This window comes from Heloderma suspectum, chromosome 3 (assembly GCF_057233095.1).
Source record: "Heloderma suspectum isolate Gila_16-S chromosome 3, 16-S_ref, whole genome shotgun sequence".
Lineage (NCBI taxonomy): Eukaryota > Metazoa > Chordata > Lepidosauria > Squamata > Helodermatidae > Heloderma > Heloderma suspectum.
In genome coordinates, this window is record NC_139460.1 from 32,080,122 (window position 1) to 32,092,813 (window position 12,692).

Here is a 12,692-nt window from a genome sequence, read left to right on the forward strand (position 1 = left end):
AAATTACACACAGTAGCTTATTAGTTGCGAAGAGAAAACTCTCTGGAAAAGACCCTGATGCTGGGAAAGACTGAAGGCAAAAGGAGAAGGGGACGGCAGAGGATGAGATGGCTAGATAGCATCACCGATGCAATGAATATGAACTTGAGCACGCTCCGGGAGACAGCGCAGGACAGGAAGGCCTGGCGTGCTATGGTCCATGGGGTCATGAAGAGTCGGACACGACTGAACGACTGAACAACAACAAGCTTATTAGCCCATTCGTGTGTCAGGGGATCATAGACTGTTTCAAAATAAGCTACTGTGTGTAGCTTATTAACCTATCATGCATTATCATGATGTCCAAACACGGCCACTATCAAAATACTGTTTAGGAATTCCAGATTTTCTAAAACGTGTTATATATTGCATCTATAAGAGAGCACCATAATTAAAGCAGGGACTCAACCTCATATTATGAAACTGGCACATTTTAAAAACTGTAGCAAATAGTAGCTATAATTATTAACCTTTATGTTTCCTTTTTGGCTCAGCCGCTGCTCTTCTAGTTGTATCTGTTCTTCTAGAAATTCTTCAAATGACTTTTTTCTCTCTTGAATACTAGCCAGAATAGGTCTGTTTCAAGAGACACAGATTTAATTGTCAAATCTTTTAAAACACAATAAAATAAATGCCTTCACATCCCCAGCACTATCTTGCTTGTTTTAACCATATAAACATCGGTGTTGCAGCTTATACACCCAAATACTTTCTTATACTAAAAATTTACCATAATCCAGTTTTGTACATACAACAGCCCTGCTGGACCGGACAAAGGCCTATCTACTCCAGCATCCTATTTCCCACGGTGGCCAGTCAGCTGTCTATGGGAAGGCCACAAGCAGGACATAAGAGCAATAGTCCTCACTTGCTGTTGTTTCCCAGCAACTGGTATTTATCCTCCATAAATTTGTTCAATCCAGGGGTGGTGACCCTTTTTCAGCCTGTAGGCCAATTTCCAATCTGGGAAAGATCTCATAGGCCACATTCCATCTGTGGCCAGAGCCAAAGGCAAAGGGGATGTGGCCAAAAGCAGAGTGGGTGGGGCCAGAATATGATTATGAATTTTAACCTATTCAGAAGTAAGCAGGACTTAATCACTCAGCAGAACTTTCAACTAGCATCCCAAGTACCAAACCTCTGCATGTCTACTCAGAGATAAGCATGAACAGCATATCTACTCACAAGTAAGCAGGACACGCCTAAGATGGAAGCAGGACTAACCTCAGAAGTAAGCAGGACTCCCGTTTGACAATATCTGCTTGGAATCTTCAAGCCAGAGAAAGGGTTTGATCTCCATTTTATATCATATAATGACAGATGCGACATTTGATCAATTTTCCGGACTCAGGGCTGTTTGGGAGGCAGACCTAGGTCTGTCTACCTTGACTTAGCATGGAAAAATATGTGGCCATCGCCTCCATTACAATCTGTTTCCTGTTCAATATGGGAAGTAACCCTAAACTTGCTTCATAGATGGTATCTTACTCCAGTGAAACTGAGTTTTAGGAACATTTCTTTATCCCCTAATCATTGGAGAGGATGCACGGAATGTGGGTCCTTCTTCCACATGTGGTGGCTTTGCCCCTATGTGTCTGATTTCTGGGATCCCATTTTTAATCAGATTTCTATTATTACTATACAATTAGTTCCCAAAACCCCAGTACTCGCACTCCTCTCCCAATTTACAGGTACAAAATTATTACATAGGGAACTTATAATTTTTCTTTTAACATTAGCTCAACTTACAATAGTGGGCGGGGAGTGGGATCTTCAAATTTTACTTTAGAGATTTGGTATAGTTGTGTATGGAAGCTTGCCCTGATGGAAAAGCTAATTCATAACCTACGTATGGCGAAGGGGCATACTAATTCTGAGGCCTTTGATACTATTTGGCTTCCATTCGTCACCCGTGTAATAAAATTAAAAAAGAAGAAAGCAGGACTGAATCACTCAGCAGCTTCCTCTCCACGCCTGTCCCCTCTCCCCTGCATGGAAAAACTTTTGTTTCCAATCAGCAGCTGATTGCAGATAAGAGCTTTTTGCTGCATAGTTAGAAAGGGAACCTTTGTCACTGTGCAGCAGAGTTAAGCTCTTATCCTCGCTCAGCTGCTGATTGGAAATAGAATCATTCCTTTGTTTTGGTTATATCGAGCCCATGGACCAGAGATTCCCCAGCCCTGGTCGAAACCTTTTTTAAAGCCATCTAAGTTGGTGGCCATCACCACATCTTGTGGTAGGAAATTCCATAGTTTAACTACGCACTGTGTGAAGCAGTATTTTATTTTGTCTATCTTGAATCTCTCACTATTCAGCTTCATTGGATGACCCTGGGTTCTAGTATTATGAGAGAGAGAAAACTTATCTGCATTGTTACCACATGTCTGATACCACGTCTACATGTCTGACCACATATGCGTATAGGAGGAACATGAATTTGGATCTTTAGTCTAGAGTCATGGTATGCTGCAGCAAGAATCAGGGCCCCCAGAGTGGGGAAAGAGCAATAGACAATCAGCCAGATATTAAAGTAATCTAATACATGGTTTATTACAGAAATAAAGAATGTAGGTACATGAGCAGGATTCAAAGACGCCAGAAACTATTCAGTTAATTTTACAGAGAGAACTGGGAATAGAGGGAAAGGATCAAGAATTAGGAGAGAGATGGGGCAGTGTGATAGCATATCAGAACGATGGGGGAGGAGGAGTTGATATCTAATGAGATAGGAGGGCAATAGGAATGAAACAGACACACATAAGGCCTAAATGAGTTGGAGATGGGGACTAGAATGCAGGTACACAGGTAGCTGGCTGAGAATCACTGAAGAAAAAAAGACAAGTTAGAGAGAGAAATATGACTGAAGTACAAATATCACCTATTCCAATACAAAGGAGGTAGAATGGGGGCTTGACCTCAGGACCAGCTGTGATCCAGGAGTTAGTCTTTGGGACTAACTTTGGTTCCTCATGAATTATGGATGGGCTAGATACTCTAGTTCTCAAACAACACTTTGCTTAGAGTAGGCACCAGACCGTGACGGGGGACCAAAGGTAGGCTCAGCCCTTGTAGGTTTCCTTGAGCCCCATATGACATAGAACTTAAAAAACCAGAGCAAAACCCTGAGTTCTCCTTGAACCCTCCAAGCCAGGACAAAAATAAGATTATAATGGCAAAAGGAGAGCAAGGTGAGCCAGGGCTCAAGTTTGTCCATGTTCTAGGAATGGACAAACTCATTTCTAACTGAAGAATGTCAAGAGATAGCCCCACTGGCACTACACTGGAGATTTACGTCAATGGAGGATCGCAAGTGTAGACAGCTCTCACCTCCATGGGAAACTGAAGACTGCAGCGGCTGGAGGCCATCACTTTGCTTTGAACCAAAGCTAGCTGCCAGTAACAAAATGTGTTCATTTAAAAAAAGAAGTGGGAGGGGTGGGGCTCTTTGCTGGGTGACAAGAAAGGTGTCCAGGGGTGCATTTGTTCCCACAGGCACCAAGCTGCCTACCTCTCCTTTGGGCTGTAATCCTACATAGACTTACTTGGGAGGAAGCCCCATTGCAGTTAATTGGACTTACTTCTGAGGAGATATGTGTAATATTGCATGCAAAAGTGACTCACCTGTACATACACATTCAAGGCCATTCTGCATGCAAAAAACCTCACCTTTCGTCTGCATTAAGAGTTTCCAAGCACTTCCCTCCAGTCAGACTTTCAGAGGTCTCTACATTCCCTGTTCCTTCACAACTAATGTCACCATCTGCAGGTCCCAGTATATTTTCCTCTGGAGGCTGACTGTTTCCTCCTGTAAAATAAAGGGAAAGCTAACGTTTTCTCAGGTGTTTTACCCCTTAACTGAGTGTAAGGGTTTGGTGTAGCTCAGCAGCTAAGTCTGTGAGTCAGATCTCATCTCAGCCTAGTCTTAGGCAAGCCACTAATTCTCTTAGCTTCATCCCATGCACAATGTTTACTTTAAGGACTGTTGAAGAGGTTTCTGAGGGCATGCATGCAAGTTGCTTTGCACACCTGAAATGCAATATTTAAAAATGTTATGGGCACAATCCAGTCGTAGTATTTAAAAATGTTATGGGTACAATCCAGTTGCAGTACAGGCACAAAGAACCTCATAGGACTCAATCTAGCTACTTTCTCTGCTAGATGCACACCAGGGATATGAGAGGTGTGCAGAGATCTCCCTTTCCAGGCCCATGGTACTGCCTGTTGCTGTTCCTGTGTAGTATGCTTGTGTGAAAGAGACCGGGGGGGGGGGGGGGAGACACAAGCCTCTTTTGAGACCTTGGATCTCCTGTGTCCAATTAATTTATTATTGCTACTAATAGTAAATTAGTAGTAATAACACTACTGGCGGGGAGATGCAATTTTTGCTGAAACGCAGTATAAAACTCAACTGTACTTATGATCAAACTGGCCTCAAAAGCCAGCCAAAATAATTGCTGACCAATGGACCCTCACAATCCCCTGATCACAATCACAGTTCTTACCTGTGTCACCACTCTGAGCTTTTTTTTTTTTTTTAACGTATTTTTAAATTTATTTTTCTTGTAACACACACTTCCATACCAGTGGGACTCTGTTTTTAACCTCCAGTGAGTAGAGGACCAAGCACAGGCTACTCTAGAACAATCAGAAAGCTAGACACAAAAAGGGAAAAGAGGCTATGGAAGGACAAGACTCTCCAGTGGTGGTGACCTGCAAGGTGTGTGCAATGTTTATTTTCTTGCCTGAGAACAACATGGCCTACACCTGCAACAAATGCAAGTTGATCACGCTGCTGGAAGAAAAAGTGGACTGGAGCGGCAACTGTCGACCCTCCGGGGAATAAGAGAACACAAAGAGTTCTTGGACAGAATGGGGGAACTACAGCAGCAAAGGGAAGATCAGAAGCTTGAAGAGCAACAGCAAGATAAGGCAGTGGAAAATGCTGAGGTGAAGAAAAATGGAGTAGAGGATACTCCTTGGAAAAGGGTGACAGTTAGGAGAAGAAGAACTAGATGCCACTCTGCACCGGTGGAAGCAGTGGAGCTGTGGAACCGATTCCAGGTACTTGCGGATGAGACTGGAGGACAGCCTGCAGAGGAAGAATCACAGGGGAACCTGCATGAGAGTGAGCAAGAGGCTGAAGGTCAGTCAAGCAGAGGCAATGAAACCAAGGCCTACAACAACAAGAAGAGAAGAGTAGTAGTAATGGGAGACTCCTTGCTGCATGGGATTGAAACTCAAGTATGTCGCGAAGACCCGTGGACTCGCTCAGTATGCTGTCTCCTGGGAGGATGGATTAGAGATGTGACTGAAGGGTTGCCTGCACTCATAAAGGTCACTGACAGGTATCCCTTTCTTCTCATCCATGTGGGAACAAATGATACTGCCAAATGGAGCTACGAAGAAATCACATCAGACTTTGAAGCTTTGGGAAGGAAACTCAAGAACTTTGGGGCCCAGATAGTTTTCTCATCCATTTAGTTAGAAGAGGGATAGAAAGAGAAATAAAAACCATCCGGGTGAATGAGTGCCTACGAAGGTGGTGCCGACGAGATTTGGATTGTGGCACCACGGGCTATACTTCCTGGAAGATGGACTGTTGGCAAGGGATGGGTTGCACCTCACAAAGGCTGGGAAGAATATGTTTGGCCATAGCATGCAGAACTTTATCAGAAGGGCTTTAAACTGAATCCTACAGGGAAGGGAGATGTAAAGTTGGGGGTAACGCAACAGAGAGAACAGCATTAATAGCGCCCAATAATAGTCTTCAGAAACATGTAGGAAGAAAGCCAGACTATGAAGCACATGGTCTTCGATGTCTATATACTAATGCCCAGGGTATGGGAAACAAATAGAACGAACTTGAACTCTTAATACAGGAGGGAAATTATGACTTGATAGGCGTACCTGAGACTTGGTGGGATGACTCTCATGACTGGAATACAGCAACTGAAGGATATAATTTGTTCAAAAAGAACAGGAGGAACAGAAAGGGAGGTGGGTTGCACTATATGTTAAAAATACATATCTCTGCACAGAAATACAGGAGGATGAGCTTGGTAGCCCCATTGAGAGCGTCTGAGTTAAAATAAATGGAGCAAGGAACAAAAGGAACATGGTGGTCAGAGTCTACTACCAGCCACCCAATCAAGGAGAAGATGAGGATGAAACTTTTGAAAACCAAATAGCCAATGTTTCAAGGAAGCATGATGTAGTCGTAATGGGGAATTTCAATTTTTGTTGGGAGACAAATTCTGCAAAACATGGCCCCTCCAAGAAATTCCTGACTTGTGTTGCGGATAACTTCCTCCTACAGAGAGTAGAGGAAGAAACTAGAGGATCGGATATCCTTGACTTGATCCTAACCAACAGAGATGACTTAGTGGATAAAGTAGCAGTTACAGGAACTCTGGGGAAAGCGACCATGTTATACTCGAGTTCTTGGTTCTAAAGGATGCAAAAGCCAAGTGTAGCCCAACGTGTACCCTAGATTTTAGAAAAGCCGATTTTAATAAACTCAGAACAATGATAAGTAAGGTCCCATGGCAAGCGACTCTAACGAGAAAAGGAGTCCAGGATGGGTGGGAGTTTTTAAAAAAGGAAATTCTCAAGGCACAATTACAAACCATTCCAACAAGAAGAAAAGGTGGAAGACAACAGAAGAAGCCGATGTGGCTTCACAAAAAGCTTAGGGATGACCTGAAAACAAAAAACAACACATATAGAACTGGAAGGAAGGACAAGCAACAAAGGAAGAGTGCAGGCAGGTAGCACAGAATTGCAGGGATGGCGTCAGGGAGGCTAAAGCTGAGAACGAGCTGAGGTTAGCGAGGGATGCAAAAAGCAACAAAAAGACTTTCTTCAGCTACGTGCATTGCAAAAGACAGAGGAAAGAAATGTCTTTTAAATTATTAAATTTAACTATTTAATATTAAATAATATTAAAATAAGGATGGCAAAATGATAACAGATGACAAAGAAAAGGCAGAAGTGCTCAATTCCTACTTTGGCTCAGTCTCCTCTCAAAAGAGGGTCTATGACCCCCCTGGCAAAGGCAAAGTACAGGATGAAGGGGCAGGATTGCAGCTTGAGAGTGAAAGGCATATGGTCAAGGAACACCTCATTACTTTGAATGAGTTCAAATCTCCAGGGCCAGATGAACTGCATCCTAGAGTACTAAAGGAACTGGCAGAAGAACTCTCAGAACTGCTGTCTATTCTCTTTGAGAAATCATGGAGGACGGGGGAAGTGCCAGATGACTGGAGGAGGGCTAATGTGGTCCCTATCTTCAAAAAGGGTAAAAAGGAAGAACCTGGGAACTACAGACCAGTCAGTCTGATATCAATCCCTGGGAAAATTCTGGAGCAGTTTATAAAGCAATCCATCTGCAAGCACCTTGAAAACAATGCAGTGATTACTCGAAGCCAACATGGATTTGTCAAGAACAAATCCTGCCAGACCAATGTGATCTCATTTTTTGATCAGGTCACCTCCCTTGTGGACCGTGGGAATGCTGTGGATATAATATACCTTGACTTCAGCAAAGCTTTCGACTAAGTGCCCCATGATATCCTGATGAGCAAACTAGCTCAAAGTGGGCTAGATGAAACAACTATAAGGTGGATCCACAGTATGCTGCAGAATCGGACTCCAAGAGTGCTTATCAATGGGACCTTCTCAAACTGGGGAGAGGTAACGAGTGGGGTACCGCAGGGCTCAGTCCTGGGCCCAGTGCTCTTCAACATTTTTATTAATGACTTGGAGGAGGAGGTGCAGGGAATGCTGATCAAATTTGCAGATGACACAAAATTGGGAGGGATAGCTAATACTTTGGAAGACAGAAACAAAATTCAAAGTGATCTGGATAGACTGGAGTGCTGGGCAGAAAACAACAGAATGACATTTAATAGGGATAAATGCCCAGTTCTGCACCTAGGAAAAATAAACCAAATGCACAGTTACAAGATGGCGGATATGTCGCTCAACAACACTACAAGTGAGAAGGATCTTGGAATTGTTGTCGATCACAAGCTGAATATGAGCCAACAATGTGATGTGGCTGCAAAAAAGACAAATGCTATTTTGGGCTGCATTAATAGAAGCACAGCTTCCAATTCCTGGGAAGTACTAGTTCCCCTCTACTCAGCACTGATTAGGCCTCACCTGGAGTACTGTGTCCAGTTCTGGGCACCACACTTTAAGAAGGATGCAGACAAGCTGGAGAGGGTTCAGAGGAGGGCAACAAAGATGATCAGGGGACTGGAAACAAAGCCCAATGAGGAGAGACTGAAAGAACTGGGCATCTTTAACCTTGAGAAGAGAAGACTGAGGGGAGATATGATAGCACTCTTCAAGTACTTGAAAGGTTGTCACAGAGAGGAAGGTCAGGATCTCGTCTCGATCATCCCAGAATGCAGGACACGGAATAATGGGCTCAAGTGACAGGAAGCCAGATTCTGGCTGAACATCAGGTAAAACGTCCTGACTGTTAGAGCAATACGACAATGGAACCAATTCCGTAGGGAGGTAGTAGGCTCTCCCACACTGGAGGCCTTCAAGACGAGGCTGGACAGCCATCTGTCAGGGATGCTCTGACTTGGATTCCTGCACTGAGCAGGGGGTTGGACTCGATGGTCTTATAGGCCCCTTCCAACCCTACTGTTCTATGATTCTATGATTCCATGATTCCTTAAAGCTGTAGCTGAACTCAGCAATTAACTCCCCTCAAAAAGAAGGTTGGAAATAAGAATGTGAAAATACGTTACTTTGAAGGTGTTCTGAGGCGCAGTGCTACTGCTGTGGAAAGCACGCGCACGCGCACACACACCCCTCCCCAGCTCCAGACTGTGTAGGGAGGGTGGGTGAAAAATATCCTAGAAGACCTCATGCCGAGTCTTCAAGAGACTCAGAAAGAAGCAAAAGCTTCTCCAAGCCTCCATGAGAGGTCTGGAAGATTCTCCTTGCACTTCTTCAAACTCAGGAGAATGGCTGGGATTTCACTGGAATAGAGAAATCACACTCCCCAGAGGTGAGCATATTTCTGGACCACTGCACATACAGTTTCTCAGTAATCCTTACAAGAATCCTATAAAAGATTAGTCAGTATTAATAACAGAGATGCTCCTCTTCATTAAGGAAGATATTTATTTTACCTGAAATGGCTTTTTGGTCTTCAGCCTTCATTCCATTCTGGATTTTGAAAGGCCCATTTACAGACTGTTTCTCATCAAAAGGGTCTGTAGAGATATTTCCCTTCAATATCTGGCCATTCTTGAACTTTTGTAGAGAATCCCTTTGTTCAGCAGGAGAAGAAACACGAGGAACACTGTCCCAGTGAGCACTGTCTTCATTGCAACACGGTGGAAGATGAGGCATGGGGGACAACCAAGCTGGTTGAACGTATCTTTGACTCATGTCATCTTCTGTTACAGCAACACCTTTGTGTTAAAAGACAAAACCATAACAAAGGGTATTTGTATTATATGTGTGGAAAAACAGCAAAAAGGGTGCAGTTTTTCCTGCCTCTATGGATTCTGCCAGTTACATGATTTTTAGAACTGATCAAGAAAAGCCTGAAAGTCTTAGTATTTGGAAATACTTTAGAACCATCAGTGTAACAAGAGAAGATGGCTGGGAAGGGACAACTGAAAGTCTTGTGGGTGAGGGTTTAGGCATTTTCACTGTATATCTTACCACTGTTTGTTTACCTCACCTTTGCATGATAAGCTCTTCGAAATAAATATGCTATTTCCCTGTAGTCAAGCTCAGTATTGTGACCATCTCTTTTTAGAACCAGCCTGCTCCACTTGCAACCCATTGAGCTGAACACAGCCCAACACCCATGTATAGTAGCCTTACTAGGGGCTTCATAAGCCTCCTGTTTTTCCTGCCCGCCAGGGCTTGCAAACACTGGGCGGGGTGGGGTGTTGTCAGTGAACTGACAGGCCACAATATATGGCTGGTGGGTTGCATTCAGTTTGGTGGGTCACAAGTTATGCAATCCTGGTCTAAAAACATAAATGATAAGGTTTCCAACACTAGCGTGCTCCCACAAAACATGATCTACGCTTAAAATGCAACCTGAAAGTTCCGATTTCCAGAATGTGTTATGTGTAAGGATGGGAGGCCTGTGAGTCTTAGCAGCAGCCATGCAGAATCGCTCTGAGAGCTAGTTATGTGCAAATCAAAGGCGAGGAAACATTTTTGGTCCCAGGGCCAGATTGCCCCTGGATGATGTTCACACAGGTAGGGCCCCTCCCCTGACATAATCTACCAATGACCCACCCATTTTTCTTTTCTCCATGCAGAGAGAGGCCTGGAGCTCCGTACCTCTCTCTGCATGGAGAAAGGGATCAGCCAGTGCTTGGAAGAGTGATTCCTCCAAGTGCCAGCCAAGTCAGGTGCCTCCTTTGTGCATCACCCTGATTGGGGTGGTGAGTGGCGTGTGAAGGCAAGGGACTTGGCCAGCGCTCAGAGGAGCCGGTCCTCCAAGCACCGGTCCAGTTGGGCACCTTGATGACATCAGGGGAGGGGGCCCCAGGAGAGGAGTGGGGCCCATGGATGTTACTCCATGGGACAGACTGGGAACCTTCGCAGGCCATAGGTTCTCCATTGCTGCTATAAATGTTCATTTTAAAAATGTAAGAGTATTTGCAAGAGAAAATTTCTATTGGGGAACTGCAATATGGAAACTGGCCAGACAGCTTTGGCTATTGGGTGGTAACAAATGTAACAAAAAAATAATAAAGTAGACCCTGGCACCAATTCTAGGTTTGATGCAAGGATTGGGTGGTATAAAAATGTAACAAAAAAATAATAAAGTAGACCCTGGCACCAATTCTAGGTTTGATGCAAGGATTACTGACAAAACTATTATCTAATTGAGTGATCCTTGTGGCTTTTAGTTCTCTTAACACACAATAAAACCAGGCAGTAAAATTATTCTCTGCCTATTTTGCCCCTAATGCATATTTTAAAAGGTGCATACCTTTTATCTCCACTCACCAGTGTGCACTTGCTGCTCAGAGACCATGGAAAGGAGTTTCTGTTGCTCTTCCAGTAGTCTTTGAATTTGCCCCATTTGTTGCCTTCTCAGCTGCTCTTGCTTGTACTGTTGCAAGCCCTTGAGCTTTTTGAGCATAAGAAGCCAAGCGTATTCTTAGAATTTATGTTAGAGCAATTAGCATAATGCAGTAAGACAAATACTCTACAGAAGAATAGGATATACTTCAAGACTGATGTTTACATTGGTGCCCAAGCCTGACAAGTAATAACTAATAGCCTTGTTTGGGAGGCAAGAAATGTTTCCCAAGTTTTAGAGAATGGGACCTCCAGGACACTTACCATAAGCTGTTAGGGAATTGAGTAGATCAATTCCCACTTCTCTCTACCTCCAGTTTTCTCCTGCAAGTGAAGTATCAACTTTCTGCACATCCATGTCAGGCTGTTTTGTTCTTTTTCTTTAATTTCTTAATTTACAACCTTATATACTTCTGCGCACCTAAGGAGTCCCCCAAGTATGTAGAAAGTGCTCCCTTATTTGGGGGTGGTCCTGTTTCACTTCCAAATGTGCAGGCACTCAACCAAGTTCGCTATTAGAGGGAATGATAGACTTTTTGAGAGGCTTGAACAGCTTGTAACTTCCAAGTATAATACAGCCCACCAGTCATATATTATGACCTACAAGATACTGGTCTTTGAAATCCATGCAGGTGGCAAAAACTGAATGTATATGAAACTCCTGGAATGCCACCATAACTGTAGTTAGTGTCCTGAGCCCAGCTTATTGGGTCACAAACTGTGCCACCATGCCTTAAAAAAGGAATGGTTATTTTTTCTAGACAGAAGAAATATAGTAAATGCAAGCAAGGTTTGTTTGCTTTTTACCTGCTCAAGTTTCTGCAGAAGTAGATCAGTGCAACATCCTTCACCCAGATCGTCCCATTTATCACATTCTAGGGCCTTCTTAGCCAATGAAGTTGGAAACAGCGTTCTGGATGTGTCCAACTTTTCCTCACAAGGACTGTTAATTTCCAAGGCTTGACCACTGGGTAGAGAGTCTTCACTTAGGGAAGCGCTGCTTGAGCTGTGTAGTGAATTAACTGCAAGATCTGATAAGGCATTTCCAATACCAATTGCCCTAGTGGTTTTCAAATTAGGGAAGGCAGGATTTAGTATGACTCCAGCACGGGAAGTGTTAGACATCCAGTGGGCCATCAAGTTTTCTTCCCAATTCAAGTCTGTAGAGGTGGCCATCTGGGAATTATGTTATCTAATCTTAAGTAATCTGTATCAGTGGCAAAGCTCCAGTGATTTGATATTTGACTTTCAATACCTGTATAATTTAAAAAAATGTTATCAAATGAATGCACACAGTCTATCATTCTTCATATAATGGAGTCCACTTAGGGCTGATACAGAGATAACAAAGATATAACAGATATAACAAAGTCTGTCCTCTAGCCAGAGTTATATGAAATGAGGAATGGGCTATGAGGGCATTCCCTCCCCTTCCCCCATGCTTAAGGGACAGGTCAGCATTGCAGTTAAGCATCCCTAAGGCCAACTAGATACCCTGCTTTTAACCAGGATTATTGACCAGTTTCAAGAGATCAGGCCTGTTAGAGCCACATCAGCCTTTAAAGTTCTCTCTG

At 43.5% G+C, this 12,692-nt stretch overlaps 1 protein-coding gene across 3 annotated transcripts in view; it reads right to left on the minus strand.

Annotated features, from left to right (window-relative positions):
- CPAP (centrosome assembly and centriole elongation protein) overlaps positions 1-12,692 on the minus strand; it is a 36,760-nt gene that overhangs the window by 21,676 nt on the left and 2,392 nt on the right. For all 3 annotated transcript variants that reach the window (XM_084842781.1, XM_084842780.1, XM_084842778.1), the window contains exons 2-6: positions 11,926-12,373; positions 11,044-11,167; positions 9,192-9,476; positions 3,706-3,844; positions 510-615 (exon numbers count right to left, since the gene is read on the minus strand). In XM_084842781.1, coding sequence (XP_084698907.1) covers positions 510-615; positions 3,706-3,844; positions 9,192-9,476; positions 11,044-11,167; positions 11,926-12,294 — 1,023 coding nt within the window. In that variant the 5' untranslated portion in view covers positions 12,295-12,373. The remainder of the gene's footprint in view (positions 1-509; positions 616-3,705; positions 3,845-9,191; positions 9,477-11,043; positions 11,168-11,925; positions 12,374-12,692) is intronic.